General features: G+C 38.7%; 1 protein-coding gene across 15 annotated transcripts in view; it reads left to right on the forward strand.

Moving 5' to 3' along the window:
• Positions 1-22723, forward strand: part of RAPGEF6 (Rap guanine nucleotide exchange factor 6) — a 246205-nt gene that overhangs the window by 32390 nt on the left and 191092 nt on the right. For 14 of the 15 annotated variants that reach the window (XM_074381725.1, XM_074381732.1, XM_074381717.1 and 11 more), the window contains one exon: positions 16578-16661. The exons of the other annotated variant lie outside the window; for it this stretch is intronic. In XM_074381725.1, the coding sequence (XP_074237826.1) occupies positions 16578-16661 (84 nt within the window). The remainder of the gene's footprint in view (positions 1-16577; positions 16662-22723) is intronic. 15 annotated transcript variants of the gene reach the window in all.

Raw genomic sequence — 22723 nt, forward strand, 5'->3', positions numbered from 1 at the left:
CCAGTATTAGGATTGCTGGATCATCTAGAAGTTCCATTTTTCATTTTTCTGGGAAGCTCCATATTGTTTTCCATAATAACTACTAATTTACATTCCAACCAACAGTGTGTAAGTGTTCCTTTCTCCTGAAATCCTCACCAACACTTGTTTTCTTTTGCCTTTTTAATACTAGCCATTCTTACTAGAATGGAGTGGTGTCTTGTTATGGTGTGGGTTTGCATTTTCCTGGTGATTAGTTTATTTAAATATTTTTTCTTATACCTGTTGGCTATTTTTATGTCTTCTTTTCAGAAATGTCTGTTGAGCTATTTTACCCATTTTTGATCAGGTTTTTTTTTTTTTTTTAAGTTTCTAATGTATTCTGGATATTAGTGCACTGTCAGATGTATAGTTTATAGTTATTCTCTTCTGTTTCTGTAGATTGTCTATTCATTCTGTCAGTTGTTTCCTTTGCTGTGCAAAAACTTTTTAGTTTGATGTAATCAGATTAGTCTGTTTTTGTTTCTGTTGCCTGTGTTTTGAGGTCTCCACTTTAAAAATCCTTGCCTAGCACAGTGTTGCAAAGCATTCTCTTTATTTTCTTCAAGTAGATTCATGGTTTCAGGTTTCACATTTAAGTCTTTAATCCATTTTGAGTTGATTTTTGCATATGGTGAGAGGTAGTTTAGCTCATTCTTCTGCAAGTAGGTATCCATTGTCTATGTGTTCGTGGTACCTTTTTGGAAAATCAGTTGTCTGTAGATGCATGGATTTCGTTCTGGGATTTCCATTCTGCTCTCTTGGTCTGTTTTTATGTTAGTACCATGCTTTTTTTTTGTTATGGTAACTTTGTAGTATATTCTGAGATCTATCTATCTGTTAATGGCTGAAAGTGGGGTGTTTGAATTCCCTGCTATCATTGTATTATAGTCTGTCTCTCCCTTTAGATCTAATGATACTTGCTTTACATACTTGGGCACTCTAGTGTTGGGGGTGTGTATGTGAATATATACTGTAAATATAAATATGACACAATTATATATGCATAATCATACAATATATATCATAAATATATCTTTCTGTTGAATTGATCCCTTTATCATTATGTAAATCACCTTTTCTTTCTCTTTTTATAGCTTTTGACTTTAAGTATAGCTACTCCTGTTTGTATTGGGTTTCCATTTGCATGGATGCCTTTTTCTGTCCCTTAACTTTGTGCATGTGTGCGCGCGCGCACGTGTGTCTGTGTGTGTGTGTGTGTGTGTGTGTTTGTGTGTGTGTCTTGCATTGTTGCCCAGGCTGGAGCACAGTGGTGCGATCTTGGCTCACTACAACCTCCACCTCCTGTGTTCAAGCTATTATTTTGTCTCAGCCTCCTGAGTAGCTGGGATTACAGGCAGACACCACCACACACAGCTAATTTTTGTACTTCTCAGTAGAGAGGTTTTTGCCATGTTGGCCAGGCTGGTCTTGAACTTCTGACCTCAAGTTATCCACCTGCCTTGGCCTCCCAAAGTGCTAGGATTACAGGATTACAGGCCTGAGCCACTGTACCCAACCTTTATCCCTTTTCAATCTATGTTTGTCTTTAGCAGTGAGGCAAGTCTCTTGTAGGCAGCATACAGTTGGGCTTTATTATCCATTTAGCCATTCTACAACTTTTAATTGGAGGAACTTACGCAGTTACATTCAAGACTGTTATTGATAGGTAAGGACTTATTCCTGCCTTTGTGTTAATGATTTTCTGATTGTTTTGTAGATTTTTTTGTGTGTCTTTCTTTCTGTGTTCTTCATCTCTGTGGTTTTATGGCTCACTGTGGAGCTATACTTTGCTTCCGTTTTCTTTCTACTTTGTGTATCTGATATAATTTCTTTATGTTTACCGTAGGGCTAACATAAAGAGTCTTCTTATAATACACTATTTTAAGCTGATAGCAAATTAACTTTGGTCACTGTATTACTCCATTCTCACATTGTCATAAAGAACTACCTGAGACTGGATAATTTGTGAAGAAAATAGGTTTAATTGACTTACAATTCCACAGGCTTCACAGGAAACATGACTGGGAGGTCTTAGGAAACTTACAATCATAGCAGAAGGTGAAGGGGAAACAAGCACTCCTTACCATGGTGGAGCAAGAGAGAGACAGAGAGAGAGGAAGGGAGGGAAATGACACACACTTTTTAACCCAGCAGGTCTTGTGGCACTCACTATCATGAGAACAGCATGAGGGAAATTGGTCCCCATGATCCAGTTACCTCCCACCAGGTCCCTCTCCTCACACATGAAGATTACAATTTGACATGAGATTTGAGTGGGGACATAGAGCCAAACCATATTATTCCACACCCAGCCCCTCCCAAATCTCATGTCCTTCTCATGTTTGAAAACTAATCATGCCTTTCCAGCAGTCCCCCAATCTTAATTCAGCACTAACTTAAAAGTTCAAGTCAAGAGTCTTTTCTGAGACATGACAAGTCCCTTCCACCTATGAGTCTGTCAAATCAAAAACAAGTTAGTTACTTCCAAGATACAATGGAGGTACAGGCATTGGGTAAATTCTCCTGTCTCAAATGGTAGAAGTTGGTCAAAATAAAGCAACTATAGGTCTCGTGCAAGTGTGAAACCCAGCAGGGCAGTCATTAAATCTTAAAGCCTCAAAATAATCTCCTTTCACTCCATGTCTCACATCCAGGGCACACTGATGCAAATAGTGGGCTTCAAAGGCCTTGGGCAGCTCTGCCCCTGTAGCTTTGTAGGGTACAGCCCCTGTGGCTGCTTTTATGGGCTGGCATTGACTGCCTGTGGACCTACCATTCTGGAGTCTGAAGGATAGTGGGCAGCTCCACTGGGCAGTGCCCCAGTGGGACTCTGGGGGCTCCAACCCCACATTGTCCCTCCACACTGCCCTAGTAGAGGTTCTCTGTGAGGGCTCTGCCCCTGTAGCAGACTTCTGTCTCGACATCCAAGCATTTCTATACATCCTCTGTAATCTAGGCAGAGATTTCTAAACCTCAGTTTTTGCCTTCTGTGTACCTGCAGGCCCAACAGCAGGTGGAAGCCACCAAGGTTTGGGGCTTATAGCCTCTGATTCAATGGCCCGTACATTGAATGGCTGTACATTGGCCCCTTTGGGGCTTATAGCCTCTGATTCAATGGCCCGTACATTCAATGGCTGTACATTGGCCCCTTTGGGCCACACACTTTTAAATGAGCAAATGTTGTGAGGGCTCACTGTCACAAGAACAGTGTAGGGGAAATCTGCCTCTGGGATGGAGTGGGAGCAGCTGGGATACAGGGTGCCATGTCCTAAGACTGCACAGAGTAGTGGGGCCCTAGGCCCAGTCCACAAAACCATTTTTCCCTCCTTGGCCTCTGGGCCTGTGATAGAATGGGTTGCCTTGAAAGACTCTGAATTGCCTTGGAAATATTTCCCCCAGTGTCTTAGCTATTAACATTTGGCTCCTCTTATGCACATTTCTGCAGCAGATTTGAATTTCTCCCCAGAGATTAGATTTTTTTTCTTTTCTACCACATGATTGGGCTGCAAATTTTCCAAACTTTTATGTTCTGCTTCTCTTTTAACTATAAGTTCCATTTTCAAATAATCTCTTTGTTCATGCTTATGAACATACACTTTTAGAAACAGCTAGGTCACCTCCTAAATGCTTTGCTACTTAGAAATTTCTTCCGCCAGATACCCTAAATCATGTCTCTCAAGTTCAAAGTTCCACAGATCTCTAGGGCAGGGACAAAATGCCACCAGTCTCATTGCTAAAGGATAGCAAGAGTGACCTTTACTCCAATTCCCAGTAAGTTCTTCATGTCCATCTGAGATCACCTCAGCTTGGACTTTGTTGTTTATATCACTATCAGCATTTTGGTCAAAAGCATTCAACAAGTCTCTAGGGAGTTCCAGACTTCCACATCTTTCTGTCTTTCTGAGGCCTCAAAACTGTTCCGGCCTTTGCCCTTTATCCGATTTCAAAGTCACTTCCACATTTTCAGATATCTTTGAAGCAGTGCCCCACTCCTGGTTCCAGTTTTCTGTATTAGTCCTTTCTCACACTACTATAAGGAACTTCCTGAGACTGGGTAATTTATGAATAAAAGAGGTTTAATTGATTCACAGTTCCACAGGCTTAACAGGAAGCATGATGAGGAGGCCTCAGGAAACTTAGAATCATGGTGAAAGGCAAAGGGGAAGCAAACATGTCTTACCATGGTGGAGCAAGAGAGAGTGTGAGGGGGAAAATGCCACATACTTTGATAACTCACTATCATGAGAACAGCATGGGGGAAGTTTGCTTCCTGATCTAATCACCTCCCACCTAGTCCCTCCCCTGACACATGAGGATTACAGTGTGACATGAGATTTGGGTGGGGACGGAGCCAAATCATATCAGTCTCACAAAATTACTCCAGAAGGTTTTTGTCTTTCCCCAACAATTTATATTGTTGTATTAATTTTTTTTTTTTTTTGAGACGGAGTTTCGCTCTTGTTACCCAGGCTGGAGTGCAATGGCGCGATCTCGGCTCACCGCAACCTCCGCCTCCTGGGCTCAGGCAATTCTCCTGCCTCAGCCTCCTGAGTAGCTGGGATTACAGGCACGTGCCACCATGCCCAGCTAATTTTTTGTATCTTTAGTAGAGACGGGGTTTCACCATGTTGACCAGGATGGTCTCGATCTCTCGACCTCGTGATCCACCCGCCTCAGCCTCCCAAAGTGCTGGGATTACAGGCTTGAGCCACCGTGCCCGGCTGTTGTATTAATTTATATATTTGTCTATTGGATGTTTCTTAGCCATTAATTGTAGCTCCTGCTGTTTTTAACCACTTTGATTTTCAGCCTTCATACTGGAGGACTGAAAAATTTACATAGCACCGTTACAGCATTACAGTATTCTGAAAATGATTATAAACTTATCTCTACTGGTGAGTTTTATACTTGCACATGTTCTCATGATAGTAATTATTATTTTGTTTCCAGGTATAGCACTCCTACAGACATTTCTTGGTGATGAATTCCCTCAGTTTTTTTTTTTTTGTCTTACCAGGTCTTTATTTCTCTTTTACTTCTGAAGGATAGCTTTGCTGACAAATGTGTTGATAATATAATTGGAAGTTCTCTTATGTTACCTGATACATTTCTCTTGCAGCCTTTAGAATTCTCTCTTGTCTTTGACTTTTGACAGTTTGACTATAATGTGTCTCAGTATTTTTTGAGTGGTCTACTTGAGAATTTTTGAGCTTCCTTTATCTGGATGTCTTTACCTCTCCCTAGACTTGAGATATCTTCTGTTATTTCATTAAATTGGCTTTCTGTGTCATTCTCAATTTCTTCTCCCTCTGGTTACCCCTGTAATGCAAAAATTTGTTCACCTAATGGTGTCCCATAAGTCTTAACAGGCTTTCTTCATTCTTTGTTCCTTTTTTTTTTTTAAAACCCTCTAACTGGCTTATTTCGGAAGACCTGTTTTCAAGTTCAGAAACTCATTTTTCTGCTTGAGGTGATCTGTTGAGCTCTCAGTTGCAGTTTTATTTCATTCATTGAATTCTTGAGCTCCAGGGTTTCTGTTTGGTTGTTTCTTATCTTTATCTCTGTTGAGTGTATCATTCAGATCATGAATTGTTTATTTATTTTATTGAATTAATTTTCTGTATTTCTTTGTGTCTTGCTTAGTTTCCTTAAGCTCATTATTTTAAATTTCTTTTTAAGGCATTTTTAAAATATTTTTTCTCTGGTATCTGTTACAGACCTAACTTATTTTGTTCATTTGGTGATGTCATTTTTCATTTTTGGTTTTCATGTGTTTTGTGTTCCTTATGTTGATATCTGTGCATCTAGTTGAATGCTTTTTCTATTTTATGGTGTGGCTTTCATAGGGAGAGATTTTTTTTTCTGTAGATGGGTTCTAGGGTATTGTTTCATTATAGTATATTGACTTTGGCTCTGGGTGGACTCAGTAGTATGGTCTCTATGCAGTTTCTTCAGCCATAATCCTTGTTAGCAGTGTCTGCAGTTGCCTCAGTGCCCTAGACTGGGGAGTTTGACAATGCTGTTGTGGTTTTGCTAGGGGTGGGGTCACTGGGCTAGTTTCTAGGCTTGCATATTAGGACATGGTGGGCCAGTCAAGGAGTTGGGCCAGCGAACTCTTCATCAGTTTCCATGCTGTGCAGGTCTGCCTGTTCTTGGGAAGCATATTGCTACATGGGTTTAGACTCTGGGTCTTGGTTTTTTCTTCAGGCCTAGATTCTGTGTAGCTGGTGTATTGATGCCGCAGGTACCCATGTGACTATGGTGGAATGACACTGGGGTCTCAAGAATGGAGAGAGGTAGTAGCTGCTGCCCTGCAGGGCAGGATGAGCTCTGGCAGTGGATCTGGCTTCAAGATGGCATTGGGCCATAGCCACTCAGGTGGTAGAGGTGGAGCATGCATAATGTGGGCTTGTACTCTGGGGCAGTGCAGCTTTGTGAACTCTTGCATCTCTCCAAACTGGATTTGGGGTCTGTGAAGATTGGGGCCTCCCTGTAGCAAGTATTTCTAGCATCTGGTGGTTATGGGGACTGCTTGGGATCTTTAACTTACCCTTTTCATATATACCAAAGTCCTCCTGACTTTGAGCTGATCCTAGGTGTGGAGACGATGTGACAGAGGCAAAGGCCTTGGTCTCTAACTATTCTGGGCTTCTGAGCTCCTCAAGGATTTCATCACTCCCCTGGTGCTATCCAGTGTACTTCCGTACTGACTGATAAATGCCAGGTAAACTCTAGTGGCTATCTTGTTGACATCAGCCTCCAGCATTGGTAATTTTTGACTGCATGCCAGACACTGTATGAAAAGTTGTAGAAGTGCTACTATGTCTCTTTCTCTAAGGAAATATTTAGATATTTTTTGTTTTGGCAGGCAGAGTATAGGCAGGTATCTTGATGCAGTTGAGAATAACAAGCGGATTGATGTGGTAGCTTTTAGTGGAAGTTTTCTTACTGCTTTTGTTTTCTCAGTAAAACAAAAAACAAGATCATGAGTTCAGAGTTTAGATGAGGAAGACTATATTTTGCATTTGAAGGAAGGAGACAGTGAATGGTCTACAAGTAACATATTATGGTTCCTAGGCAGCTTTGGGAGTCCAACTGAAGTTTGTGATAGTTACATTTTATTCATCAGTCATATTCAGCTATGGGGGTAGAAATGAAATAAGCAAAAAGTTGGACTTATTCATCCACTAAATACAATAAAAGGAGCATAAGGAGAATTCAGGGAGTATTTGTAAAGGAGTGATTATGGTAATTTAAAACAGAATTTATGGTGGGTACAGAAGGGAGGGATAGAAAAGAGATGATGGAATCATTGTGAGATGATAGATAGATGCTGGGAGTCTGGTTGATAGAGTGAACTAGAAAGAGAGGGGTGACAAAATAATGGGATGCTTGAAATTGAGGTTATGAATGTCTTATAGTTATTTCTGAGGCAAGGTTTCTGGTGACAAACCATGGAAGTGAGTGAGTAAAATAAAGAAGAGGATAAGACCTTTAAAGAAGAGATTAAGAATTTGAGAGGCCATTATATCAGAAGAATCATTTACATAAGTATTAATGTCATTACAAAACCTGACAGAAGTAGTGTTAGGGTATTCATAAGCCAGTAATTAAAATATTCCAGAAATGAGGGGATTAATGTTTATTGGTTTCTGTAATTGGTTATTGCATCAGGAAAGGACAGTCGGATCTGATGATCTGAGATTCAAAGCTGGAAGTTTTTAGGGAGGAGAGGAAAAGAATGGTTTGGAATTGATGATAAATTACATGGAAAGGACACTGACTTATCTCTAGGCCTAGTAGGAGGAGGAGTGTGCAAGAGAAAACATTTACCACTTTAAAAGGGCTGTAGTGGAAGCAGTGTCTTCTGGAAGTAATGGGAGAACACATTGAGAATATAATTTATTTTTCAGATGTCTGACTATGAGTACTAGAGATTCAGAGCAAGAGTTTTAGTACTAGGTGAAGGGATGGAAGAAAAATTCCTCAGAAACTGGGAAAATTAGAGCCATACACAAATTAGAGACTTGGGGAAGAAGGATGACATGGGAGACCTGGATTTTTATGGTGAGTGATGTAGGTCAGAGATAAAAGACTTCTTGAGAATGTTTTTCTTTGAGTGGCTGGTGTTTCATTCTCTTAGGGGTGATAATATATTTTCTAGAAATTACTGTGGCTCTGAGTTTTCCTTCATTAGTTATTTATTTTTTGAGATAGGGTCTCACTTTGTTTCCGAGGCTGGAGTACAGTGGCACTATCACAGCTTACTGGAGCCTCGGCCTCCCACCTCAGACTCCCAAGTAGCTGGGACACAGGCACATACTACCATGCCTAGCTAATTATAAATTCTTAATGAAGGAAATTTTAACATTTTTCTTAAAATCTATAATGTTCTCTTAATGTATTCATTACTGTGCCTGGCTATTTATTGTAGGCTTGGAAGGCTTAATGAGAATATACTTGAACAGATATAATATTCAGGATTTTACTAATATAATATTTCATTGTTAACTTCTATCAACTGAGTACTCAATAAAGGGAAATTTGAAAATTAGAGTATTTGGTAAAAGTAATTAAATTCATAGAAAAATTATAAAACATCAGACAAAAGTTAGGCTTAGTGTTTTTATGAATTAAACATTTAATCATAAGGCATAAGTTCTTTTAATACGGCTTTAAGTGGCTTTAATTTAGAATTATTTAAATCAGGCTATTAAAGATTCATTCAGACTGCAAAGTTATTTGAAATTTTAAATCATATACACATGTAAATGCAAATATTATAAAGAGGCCTTTTTCTATAAATAATAATATTTGGTTCCCAGAAGTAGGCTCTCTCTATCTCTGATATCCTTGGTCTTCATTGGTTTATCCTGGAAAGTAACATATGTTCATGAGAAAATATTTTCCAGTGTAAGTCAGGTGTGATGGTACGCTCCTGTAGTCCCAGCTACTCAGGAGGCTGAGGCAGGAAGATTGCTTGAGCCCAGAAGTTTGCAGTGAGCTATGATTGCGTCACTGAACTACAGCCTGGGAAGTAGAGTGTGACCCTTTCTTTTAAAAAAAAATTTCCAATTTAAAGTGAAATATTTCAAAAGTATATTAGATCGAAATAGCATAGTTGTCAAATGTCCCCTGGAGGATCGACCACATTTCTGTATTCACCTTCCCTCCACCCATTGCTGCTACTGTTGTTGTTGTTTTTGAGATGGGAGTTTTGCTCTTGTTGCCTAAGCTCTCCGGAGTGCAATGACGATCTCAGCTGACCACAACCTCTGCCTCCTGGGTTCAAGAGATTCTCCTCCCTCAGCCTCCCGAGTAGCTGGGATTACAGGCATGCACCACTACCCCCAGCTAATTTTGTCTTTTTAGCAGGGTTGGGGTTTTTCCATTTTGGTCAGGCTGGTCTCAAACTCCTGACCTCAGGTGATCCGCCCACCTTGACCTCCCAAAGTGCTGGGATTATAGGCATGAGCCACTGCGCCCGGCCCTCTCCGCCCATTCTTGAGAACTGCTCCTGTGCAGACTTTTAGCAGCTCTTTCCATCTGGACAGAAAGTAATAATTCACCTTTAATCTTATCTGGGTTTTTTTTTTTTTTTTATATCATGCCTTCCATATACATTCATATTTTCCGTGAGTTGCATATGTTCTGCTTTTCTCCTTTATATGCATTTGTATTTTATGTGTATCTCCTTATATATTTGTATTTTTTAATGCTTGTAGGTAGCCCATCATATTGATTATACCATAGTTACCGGAAGGAAAGTCTTGACTATGAGTTGTCCAGGTTCTTTGTGTGCTGAACAAAGAATCAAACAAAATGCATAAAGCAACAAAAGCACAAGTTCATTGAAGTGAAAGTACACTCCACAGAGTGGGAGCAGGCTCAAGCAAGTGGCTCAAGAGCCCCAGTTGCAATGTTCTTTAGGGTTCTATTAAACTAAAAGAATTTGTTAACACCCGTAAGTACTCTTTAGAGGTCTCTGGTTGGTTACACCATGTGTGAATGAAGGCTGAAGTGGAGGCTTGGCTCACTATCAATTTATCCGGCCCCCTGCCGCACTTCAGGAAGGGGCACCTCTTTCATTGGTGGTCAGTGAGAGGAGCACAGTATGTGGCGGCCCTCCAACGGTCTGAGGGACAGTGAACTGGCCCCCTGTGTAAAAAGTTTGGGGACACCTGAATTAGAGGCATTTCCCATTTGTGACATAAGGGAGAGGGGGTTTTGTAGAGGGAGGAGCCTCTGGCCCTTTGTCATTTGGGCATGGACAGGTGAGGTTTTCCTTAGTCCAATTCCGAGAAGGCAGCCATGGGTTGGCCTTAGGTTTCCTGTCTCCAGACCTGATTCTCCTGCCTCACCATGATTTGTTAAATCATTGTAGTATTACTAGATGTTCAGGTTGCCTTTAATACTAGATAATTAAATTACTTACATGATGTCTTTTTTACATATATATTTTATTTTATTTATTTTTATTTTTGAGACAGAGTCTCATTCTGTCTCATTCATTCTGTGCAGTGGCGCAGTTGCGGCTCCCTTCAACCTCTGTCTCCTGGGTTTGAGCAGTTCTCCTGCCTCAGCCTCCCAAGTAGCTGGGATTATAGGTGGCCTACTGCCACACCCAGCTAATTGTTATATATTTAGTAGAGATGGGGTTTCACTATTTTGGTCAGGCTGGTCTCCAACTCCTGACCTCATGTGATCTAGCCACTTCGGCGTCCCAAAGTTACCTATAGATTTTTCATATTGGATTTTTTAAATAATTTGTATTTTTATTATTGCACATGTAATTTTAGCAAAATTAGAAAACATAGATAAGCAGTAAGAAAAAATTCATCTGAAATTTTGTTGTGAAAAATGAGAATTACTTCCCTGTGATAATTCGTTGGGATAACATTGTGGAGCACAGGTTACAGCATCCTTGTAGCTTGTGCTGTGTATTGCTCTGTTGATTTGGAAAAGAGGTTGTGGTGATTTTAATTTGCAATATTAGTAAGCAGTGAATAAATTTTTATTACACCCTGTGTAAAATGGATAATATGTGTGAATTTGGTTAGTATTTCAGAGTTGTTTTCATTTGCATTTTCTGTTTACCAGTTACTCTGTGTTCTGTGTACCTGTTAAAAATTGTGTGCTTTCATCTTTTGTTCATTTACTACTTGAAATAGTAACGCATTTCTCTATGCACTGGTACGTATTACAGGTATTATTCTTTATTGTATTACATTCTAGAATTATTTTCTGTTCATCTTTTTGTTTTATTTAAGTTTTAACTTGTATGGGCTAATACAATTCAGAATTAAATGTTATTTTCTTCTACAAGTATAATTCTTTGTTTTCTTTTTTCCTAGGAAACATGTTTCTTAATTGCTTTCTTAGCTTTAACTAAACCTTTAATTAAACTGAAATTTATTTCAAGGAGTAGTATGAACAGTGATTGTTGTTTTTTGCTAAAATGTATAAAGGACCTTATTCACTTTAAGTATTGGTGTTTTTATTTTGTAGGACTAGACTTAATATGTTGTTACTACTTTCTTTTCAAAATGTTCTTTTATATATCCATTCCTTTTTCTTTTTTGTGTCTTAGAATATTTGTTGAGTTCTATTTGGATATAGGTCAAATTAAATCTATAAAAGGCATTTAATGGCTAGAAAGATTATTGTAAAATATATTAATATCAACTTACGTCTTTCAACAAAGCTTTATTGATTTGTTTTTTTAATGCACCAAATATTTCTTAATGTTCTAGAAATCTCAATTGTATTTTAAATTCTTTTTGTATTTTTGTCTACTGCTGTGATAGTGACCTCTTTTATTAAATAGATTTAACTAATGTATAAGAATAATCATGAGTTTCATGTTTCATTACCTGCACATTGCATTTATCATTATTTCTATAGTATTTACTGGATTTATATGGATTTTAATAGCTGTTTCATTCATTGTTCATCTGTGTATTTATTATTAAATTCTTGTTTGCTGTGTATTCTCTTCGCCCTAGGTAAAGAATGATAAGAAGACAGTATTTGCTGTTGTTGAGTTTATCATGTAGTAGGGGAGAGAAAATTAAAATAATTATATTTAAGTGTTACTAAGTAAAAGTGTAGAGTATAGAGTAATGGAACACAATCGAGAGTTCAGAAGTAAATCCTTATGTTTATGAACAGTTTATTTTTGACTAAGGTATGAAAGCATTTTGATGAGGAGAACATAGCTCAGCAAATGGTTGTTGGGTCAAGTGGATATTCACACGCAAAAAGTGTATTTAGACCCCTAATTTACAACATACACAAACATTGAGATAGGGCTTTACCATTACAATAGCTATAATAAAAAGGTAGATCATAAATTAATTATAAAGCATATTACCAATTGTATGTTAATAGTTGTTATATAATAAGGTATATAACTTATGTAATGAATCCTTGTATAAATATAAATTAATGGAAAGTAGACATATTCCAAAAGATAGATAAATGTTGGAAAGGATGTGTTAACACTAGAATCCTCATACATTGCTGGTGGAAATATTAACTGGTATGGCCACTTTAGGAAGCAGTTTGACAATTTCTTAAAAAGTTAAGCAATTTTACCATATGACCCAACAATTTCATTTTTAGGTATTTACCCAACATATGTCCATGCAAAGACTGTACATAGATGTTCATAGCAGCAGCATTTATACTAGCCTAGAACAGGAAACAGTAAAAATGTTCATTAGTTGGTTAGTGGATGAATAAAATGTGGCATATTTATATAGGAGAATAAAAAATTTTGCAGTAAAAGGAGTGAAGTACGACACGTGATGGATGAGCTTCAGAAACATTAAGCGGAAGAAACAGGATAGAAAAGACTGCATATTGTATGATTTCATTTATGTGAACTGTCTAGGAATGGCAACTCTGTACAGAGTGAATTACTGGTTGTCACGGTTGGGTGGAAACGGGTTGACTATAAGACAGGCATAAGTGAACTTTTTGTGGTGATGGAAATGTTTTAATGTTGGATTATGGTGATACTAGCACTGTTCTTTTAATTTCATAAAAATCATTGAGTGGTACACTTAAGATGGGTATATTTGTGGTATGTAAATTATCTCAAGCTGTTTTAAAATATTAAGCATATGAATTTATATCTGGCTAATGATAAAAAACAATTTAAAACAATGTGGAAGTTAATTGAGAGTTTCAGTTTAGAGGTTTGTAGAGACAGAGAAAGGAGTATGTATACTTTCTTTTTTTCATTGGATAGAATGAAAATAAGCTAATATTTTCCAGTGTCAGGAGCAAAGGAAAAGAAAAAGAGAGGTCTGGAGAGGCATGTGGAAGCCTTGTTAAGAGTTTTTTGTTGACCAAGCATGGTGGCTTACGCCTGTAATCCCAGGACTTTGGGAAGCTGAGGCGGGCAGATCAGCTGAGGTCTGGAGTTTGAGACCAGCCTGACCAACATGGAGAATCCCCATCTCTACTAAAAATACAAAATTAGTTGGGTGTGGTGGCACATGCCTGTAATCCCAGCTACTTGGGAAGCTGAGGCAGGAGAATCACTTGAACCTGGGAGGCAGAGATTGCAGTGAGCCAAGATGGCACCATTGCACTCCAGCGTGGGCAACAAGAGCAAAACTCTATCTCAGAAAAAAAAAAGAAAAAAAAATTTTTTTGTCTTTGTCTTAGGAGCAGTGTGAAGCCTTTAAAGAAATAAGATCTGTTGAAATTAAGTATATCTCGCTTTTCTGGAGTAGATCTATTATTGCATTCATTTGCTGGCAAAGAGATAGAGATAGCATAGCCCCATGTTAAAGGATTTCATGTGCTTTGTGTTTATTTATCAGATGATTTGCCAGTGTTCTTAGGGTGGAATTTTTTGCAAGGTCAGAATAGTTTCTGATTCCTGAGTTGACATGGCTCTTTTGGTTGTGGGAGTGATCTTCAGGATCTTTCCTGCATTTACAGAGAATTTAATGACAGCTCCGTGAAGACCTCAGCCAATTGAGATAAAAATTGTAGGCTTGTGGTGGTATCTAATCATAATTTTCTTTTATATTAATTGTGGGCAAATTTATCCTTAATTGATTTTATTCCTTATTGATTTTTTTTAAAGCCACATCTCAGGTTGGTTTGGTGGCTCATGCCTATAACCTCAGCATTTTGGGAGGCCAAACCAGGGGGATCACTTGACATTAGGAGTTTGAAACCAGTCTGCTCAAAACAGTGTGACCCCAGTGCCTACAAATAATTAAAAAGTTAGCCAAGTGTGGTAGCATGCACCTGTAGTCCTAGCTACTGAGAATGCTGACGTCAGGAGGATTGCTTAACCCCAGAAATTCGAGGTTACGTTGAGCTATGATTGAATCACTTTGCATTCCAGCCTGGGCAACAGGAGGAGACTCTGTAAAAAATAAAACTAAAATAAAATAATAAAGTCATATTTCACCCTTGACTACCTGGGCTCAAGCAATTCTCCCACCTCAGCTTTCCAAGAAACTGGGACCACAGGCATGCGTCACCATACCTGGCCAATTTTTAAGTTATTTGTAGAGCTAAGGTCTTTCTGTATTGCTCAGGCGGGTCTTGAATAGTCTCTCCTCCTGCCTCAGCCTCCCAAAGTGTTGGGATTATGGGCGTGCCTTGAAGTCGTATTTCATCCCAGCACAGTGTTGCATGCCTGTAGTCCCCATTACTCAGGCTGGAAGATTACTTGAGACCTGGAGTTTGACGCTGTATTGCTGTCATGATTCTACCTGTTGATAGCCACCCACTCCAGCCTAGGCAACATAGCAAATCCACTTCTCTTTAAAAAGAAAAAAAAAATCTTGTTCAAAAAAAGCAAGTAGGATTTTTAAACAAAAGAACCTTAAGTAGGAGATTTGCACCTTCCCTTGGTTAAGAGGAAAAGTGATATAAAGAATTTGTAATAGTTCTTGGAACAAAAAAAAAGAAGAATTTTTATATAGCTGCTGGAAAGCTGACAGTTTTCCCTTTTTGTGATAAGCAATAGTATTGACTCAGAAACCTTACTCTGGATGTTATGGTTTCTGAATGAAGAATGGCACTACAATTTATTGAAGAGAGAATGCTTTAAGATCTAAGTGTGAAGGACATGTTAGTGAAGTAGACTCTGAACTGTGGAACTTGAGTCGTCTTTTAAATATGCAAGTGACATGTCAAATGAACAGCCAGGTAGGTATATAGTTCTGTAGTTCAGAGGAAAGATTTGGTTTTTTGTGTTTTTTTTTTATAGATATTAGAATCATCTAGACATTGGAATTAATTGGAGGTTTACATGTGGTAGATAAAAATATCTGAAAGAGAGAGAAACAGAGGGAAATTAGATTATATAAACTAGTATCTCACAAGATACTGGATTTCCATTGGAGATTTAACCTAACTAAAATGTTGACATATTTAAGTCATTTGGTATTTATCTCCCAAACACATATAAAATGGAAACATGGGTGGATTATTTTTTATGTTTGTTGTAATAAAAATTAGAAGAAGTAAACAGGTCATTCTGATCTAAATTGTAATTGAAAATGAAGTTAAAACATAAAAGAACAGGTTGGGCATGGTGGCTCAACCTCCCAGGTTCAAGCAGTTTGGAAGGCCCAGGTGGGTGGATCACGAGGTCAGGAGTTCGAGACCAGCCTGTCCAATATGGTGAAACCTTGTCTTTGCTAAAAAATAAAAAAATTAGCTGGGTGTGGTGGCACACGCTTGTAGTCCCAGCTACTTGGGAGGCTGAGGCAGGAGAATCACTTGAACCCGGGAGGCCAGAGGTTGCTGGAAATGGCAGTAAGGGGAGATCACACCACTGCACTCCAGCCCGGGTGACAGAGTGAGACTTCGTCTCAAAAAAAAATTAATAAAAGTATGATTTCCAAATTACATTGTCTTCAATATACATAAAATTATTAACATGAAAATTTTCTAATATGCAGATACAGTACAATATTTAAGTTAATCTTAAACATGATCTAGTACACAAAAATGAAGGATGTGAAGTTAATAATATAATAAGATGATAATAAACATATTATGAAATTTATACCTTAAGATAGTGATTATACCTATTTTTTTTTTTTTTTGAGATGGAGTTTCGCTCTTTTTACCCAGGCTGGAGTGCAATGTCACGATCTCGGCTCACCACAACCTCTGTCTCCTGGGTTCAGGCAATTCTCCTGCCTCAGCCTCCTGAGTAGCTGGGACTACAGGCACGCGCCACTATGCCCAGCTGATTTTTTGTATTTTTAGTAGAGATGGGGTTTCACCATGTTGACCAGGATAGTCTCGATCTCTTGACCTCGTGATCCACCCCTCTCGACCTCCCAAAGTGCTGGGATTACAGGCTTGAGCCACCGCGCCCGGCCTATACTTTTATTTCATGTAAACATGGTCTATATGAAACCTTAGGCAACAGGCAAAATATCCCAATTTCCAGGTAGTGTTACTTAATTTTGAATTATTTGTACTATTATCAGAATATATCTTATATTGAATTCATATACATATGGTCATGTATATTTTTAAACTCACTTATTTACTTATTTAAACAGTTCAGAAACAATTGCCAGATGTTGGTACATCCTGCTTTCTGGATCTGTGCTTGTGAAAGACTCCATGGTCTTGCCTCCTTGCAGGTAGGTTTACATTTGCTGCTTATTGCATATGGCAGGCAAAGTTAATATTACAACCATTTATTTTTTCTTTTAAACTATTTTGTATAGGATGTATATTTTCTTTCAGTTGGTGATACATCTTTTAAATGTCTTTGCTTGTTGGCACCATTGGAAATACTTGGCAGGAATCAGTTAATCTTTTGTATTTCTAAGGGTATAATCAAGTTTACATCATGACATGTTATCTTCTTCTTCTTTGAAAATAAGTTTTATGTACAATTTGATGTATCTAATGGATTTTGGATTCATTGCTGTTATTGGATGCAGAGAGGTGATGTAATAGTTAAGAAACTGGTTTTTGGAGTAAATCAACTAGGTTAAAATTCATCACTAGTTATGTGACTTGGGACAAATTTTAGTTTTCTTGACTGAAAAATGGGGATAATATGGTACCTACTTAAGTATTGTCATGAGGTTTTAGGAAACCACTATCAATGCTCTCAACGAAAGTCTATAAGGACTCACACTCTGGAGCCATACTTCATGAGTTCATATCTGCTTTACCATTTTTTTGGGCAAATTACTTAATTTCTTTATGCCTTACTTTACTCATTTGTAAAATGAGCCAAATAATAGAACCACTTTCATAGCATAAGCTAGTTCTGAGAAATAAATGGTTTACTCTATTATAAAGCTCTTAGAACTGAGTACCTGGCTGTTAAAAATAATGGTTAATTCTCATCGTAACTACTAGGTAAAGGAAGAGAAGGATGGCGAAAAGAGGTCAATTGTGGAATTCTCTTAGTAATTATTAAGATTTTGGGGACTCAACTTATGCTTTGGTGGCATAAAAATGTAATTTTTAATGACTCTTTTCCCATAACGTTGAGAAGAAATTTCTAGGCTTTCAAAATAAGACTTCAAATTGTAGTTAATTTAGTGGTGTAAATATTTAACATAAATGTCAGGATATGGGATATCTCGATTTAGATTTCATTTTAGAATTCATGTCTTAACTCCTGAAACTTGATGTCATTGGCCTTTGGTTAAACGAAATGTGCTGTTGACTAGTTGAGTAACACATATTGTTGAGTGTATTTATAAATATATAGTAGTTCTGCCTTTTGGCTGTTGTTCCTTTTCATGAAAAGGAATTTGTGAAACTCACATTAATGAATTTGTATTGTTAGCTCATGAGAACTGAATAAACTGGATAGATAACTGCCTACAGTTATGTTTTAAGATTATTAGTAGTCTTTTTTTTTTTTTTTTAGCACTCCTGCTGTTCTGAATAGTCAAGAATGTATTGTGAGGACTTTTAATAGCCCTTAATCAGCTGCAGTAATTCCTTGGTAGTTTGTAATTAAGACAATGTTTGTCTTTTTAAATAAATAATAGGAATGTTTGAGATTTTAGAAAAGTCAGGATATGCATTAATGTAATCATGAACTTTTCAGCAAACATGATTATGGAAGTTTAATCTTTATTCTAAAGAATAATACTGAATAGAGAATTTGTATCTTTTGCGTGAAAGATTTATAATAGGCTATTATAGGTTCATTTTTAGGATTAGTGAGTTACTGCAAATAAACTGCCTAGAATAGTGCTTAGCATATATTAAGCAGTAAATAATTTTTGCGTCTTCAGTCGGAATACAGAAACCACACAGTAATTGGAACAGGTAGTTTGATTTTTTTTTTTTTTTTTTTTTTTTTTTAAATTTGAGAGAGAGTCTCTGTTGCCTAGCCTGGAGGGCAGTGGCATGGTCTTGGCTCACCGCAGCCTGCACCTTCCAGGTTCAAGCCATTCTCCTGCCTCAACCTTCAGAATAGCTGGGATTACAGGTGTGTTCCACCACGCCCAGCTAATTTTTGTATTTTTAGTAGAGACAAGGTTTCACCATGTTGGCCAGGCTGGTCTCAAGCTCCTGACGTCAAGTGGTCTGCCCCGCCCTGGCCTCCCAAAGCGCTGGGATTACAGGCATGAGCCACTGTGCCTGGCCTGAGCAGGTAAAGTTTAATTTTAAAATTAAACTATTTCAAGGGATCAAGCTACCAAGAAGGATAAAGCAGAATACCCTACAACGGAGGGTGAATTTCCAAGGACAGAGCAAACTTGAAAGGGAGACCCCTTCCCCGTAACTGTAGAGTTCAGACTTTGTTGAAGAATATGCTAGTTGCAGCCCAATAAATAGCAGAGATGTTCACTGAGTTGCTGTGGGCCAGAGCTGGTTTACAGTCATCTGGTCAAGGATGCTAGGAAGGAAGCCGCTGACTAGGAGTGGCACATAGGAGAGTCCCCTCCCAACTACCAAGAGGCAGATGGCCCCTGAAGCTGGGGACAGAGACAGGAAGCCCCCCAATTGCAGAGTAAAGACTGTCCTACTGAAGTGTTCCTCTAGCACCCTCTGCTGATAGAGCTGTAATATTTTCAGTTGGCAAAGGAGAACATTTTACAGAATTCACATCCTTGTCACAAAGTAGGGCAATAAAGGGTAGATTTGAAGCTAAGAGCCAGTATGTTTGGAGAGGCAATAAAAAACTGTCACAGTCTACTCCCTTGGCTGCTCAGCTTCCTTTTGAATGCTTCTAAACACCATTCAACAGTCTGTGTCTACCAGCAAGATATAACTATCCTTTATACAAATGAAGTTCTTACCCTTTCCTCCAAATAAGGATACACACAAACACAACAATCATTGCTAGCTGTATTTATATATATTCTTTCATAGTGCCTCTGAATATTCTGTTAACTAAAGACTACCTTATAAAGTTTACCTTCAATATCTTCTACTATATATATAGTAAGCAAAGAGAAAATGTTAAAAGCTTACTACAGTCCTCATTTCTATAATTGGTCCCAAGGCCGTAGTAGATACCTCTGTCATGTTTCACTACCCATTCAGTATTTCTTGTCTCAGCTAAAACTTCTGTTCTGCGTTCTTTGTGGTTGGAATAAAACTTTCCTTTTGATGGATCTTCAATTGTCCTGCCTTTTTCTTGGTTGCTGTAGTTTTCCATTAACCTTTTTGTGTGTGTGTGATGGATTCTCACTCTTTTACTCAGGCTGGAATGCAGTGATGTGATCCCAGCACACTGCAACCTCCGTCTCACGGGATTCAGGCAGTTCTCCTGCCTCAGTCTCCCAAGTAGCTGGGATTACAGGTGTGCACCACACCCAGCTCATTTTTGTATTTTTTCTAGAGACAGGGTACCATATTGGCCAGGCTGGTCTCAAACTCCTGACCTCAAGTGATCTGCCTGCCGTGGCGTCCCAAAGTGCTAGAATTATAGGCTTAAGCCATCTCACCTGGCTCTTTTGCATTAATCTTTATTGATGTAGGTTTTTTTTTTTTTTTTGAGACAGAGTCTCATTCTGTTGCCCAGGCTGGAGTTCAGTGGCGCAGTCTCAGCTCACCTCAACCTCTGCCTCCCGGGTTCAAGTGATCCCTCTGTCTCAGCCTCCCAGGTAGCTGGGACTATAGGTGTGCGCCACCACATCCAGCTAATTTTTGTATTTTTAGTATAGATGGGGTTTCACCATGTTGGCCAGGCTGGTCTTGACCTCCTGACATCAAGTGATTTACCAGCCTAGGCCTCCCAAAGTGCTGGGATTACAGCGTGAGCCACTGCACCCAGCCCCATTAATCTTTAATAGTGGGCATGGAAGTACTAACGAGCATAAGAGAATGGCCTAAGTTCCAGATGTTGTCCCTCTTGCCTACATTTGGTGCAGTAATGCTCCCTCATAATTTTTCCAAAAGAAAATTCCTTGTGTACCTAAAATCTTTACCCTAAACAGACTGAGGGAGCAAACCCAGCAAGGCCTGTTCAGATTTATAGACCTATGTAGCATTCCGTTCTTCCAGGTATGGGGCAGGACCTTTCTAGAATGAGGATTTTCAAGGGAAAAAGGAGAGTAACATTTCTAGGTTTTATGGCTTGCTTTGGGAAGAGGAGTTCTACTTTCTGTGACTCACGCTGGGAAAGAGGTTTCTGTGATTCACTTTGAGGGAAAAAGAGGGGTAAGAGAAGGTCAGAAATTTTGCCTTTGAATCGTTCCAATCTCCTTTAGTTTAAAGAACTCAGCATCTCAGCATGCCAAAGCACCATAATTTGGAGTATTGTTTGTTTGTTTGTTTGTTTGTTTGCAACAGAGTCTTGCTCTGTTGCCCAAGCTGGAATGCAGTGGTGTGATCTCTGCTCACTGCAACCTCCACTACCTGGGTTCAAGCAGTTCTCCTGCCTCAGTGTCCCAAGTAGCTGGAATTATAGGCACATGTCACCATACCCGGCTAATTTTTTGTATTTTTGATAGAGATCAGGTTTTACCATGTTGGCCCAGCTGGTCTCAAATTCCTGATATAACGTCATCTACCCACCTCAGCCTCACAAAGTGCTGGTATTGCAGCCATGAGCCACCACGCTTGGCTTGGAGTATTGTTTTCTGAGTTCTAACACTTCCTAGTTTAACTCTTTTATTGTGAAATATAATATGAGGGAAGTGCATATAACAGAAATCTACATGTTAGTGAGTTACTATACATTGAATGTTTGCCTAATCACCCATAGCAAGAAATTGAACATTGTCACTATCTACAGGCAGCTTCCATGTCTTTTCTTAAACTGACTATCTTACTTTTCCTCAACACCAGTTTCCTAAATTTTAATCAGTTTTGCATGTCTGAAGAGTTTTAGCCTGTGGATATGCACACCTTAGTTGACATGAGGCACTTACTACCATGTGCATATCCACAGGCTAGAACATTACTTACAAGTAATGCAGCTGTGGACATTTTTGTATATTAGATGCACTTGTGGAAGCATTTCTGCTGGATATACCTAACAAGGAATTGTTGGCTCACAGTGTTCTAGGACTTCCTCCTTAGTTCAGCTAAGAGCCGGATCTTGTTACACAGCCATGAAATTAGGTTCACAGACACTTTGAAGGATGAGAATAATGGAATTTATTGAGCAAAAAGGAAAAATGGGAAACAAGGATTCTCCGCAAAACCAGAGTCCTGGCTAATGTGCTTCCTGCCTCGCAGATTGAATCCCAAGTACCATGCAGGAAGAGGAGGGGCCAGGCAGTGCGCAGGCCAGTTAACAGTTTTTCTGGGAACCCCTTTACCCTTGGCTGTCTCAACAGGGTGTGCCTACATTCAGTTTTGTTAATTCCAAGTTGTATTTCAAATTGATGCAGTAATTTACACACCTTCCAGGAGTGTGTCAGAGTTCCCATTGTTGCACATTCTCAATATTTAGTATTATAAGTCTTTTTACTTATAAAGTTTTCGGCTGCTTAATTTCAGTCATTCTTTTCTATTTTATTATAGTTTTTATTTGCATTTTAGTGACTACTGATGAATACATTTTCATTAGAATGATTTTTTTTTTTTTTTTGAGATAGAGTCTTACTCTGTCACCCAGGCTGGAGTGCAGTGGCACAGTTTCGGTTCACTGCAACCTCCACCTCCCAGGTTCAAGCAATTCTCCTGCCTCGGTCTCCCAAGTAGGTTGGATTACACGTGCATGACAGCACACCCAGCTAATTTTTGTAATTTTAGTAGAGACAGAGGTTTCACCATGTTGGCCAGGCTGGTCTTGAACTCCTGGCCTCAAGTGATCTGCCTGCCGTGGCCTCCCAAAGTGCTGAAATTAGAGGCATGAGCCACCACACCCAGCCTAGAATGACATTTTTTGTAAGGTGACGTCTCAGATCTGTTCCCCATTTTCCTAATGAGTTGTCTTTTTGTTTTTGAGATGTAGAAATTTTTTATATATTCTGAGTAAGAAACCTTGCTTGGTTATTTTTATTGAAATACTTTTCCCCACTCTGTCTTATTCATTGTTATATTCATTTTGTTGTTAATGTCTTTGGATGAACACTAGCTGTTAATTCTAATGTAGAAAAATTTGTCTTTTCTATTTCTGAGGTTGTGAACCCCAAAAATCTAAGGCAGGTCTCAGTTCATTTGGAAAGTTTATTTTGCCAAGGCTGAGGATACACACCCATGACATAGCCTCAGGAGGTCCTGATGACTTGTGCCAAAGGTGGTCAAAGCGTAGTTTTGTTTCATACAT

Source organism: Saimiri boliviensis, chromosome 1 (assembly GCF_048565385.1).
Source record: "Saimiri boliviensis isolate mSaiBol1 chromosome 1, mSaiBol1.pri, whole genome shotgun sequence".
NCBI classification, from domain to species: Eukaryota; Metazoa; Chordata; class Mammalia; order Primates; family Cebidae; genus Saimiri; species Saimiri boliviensis.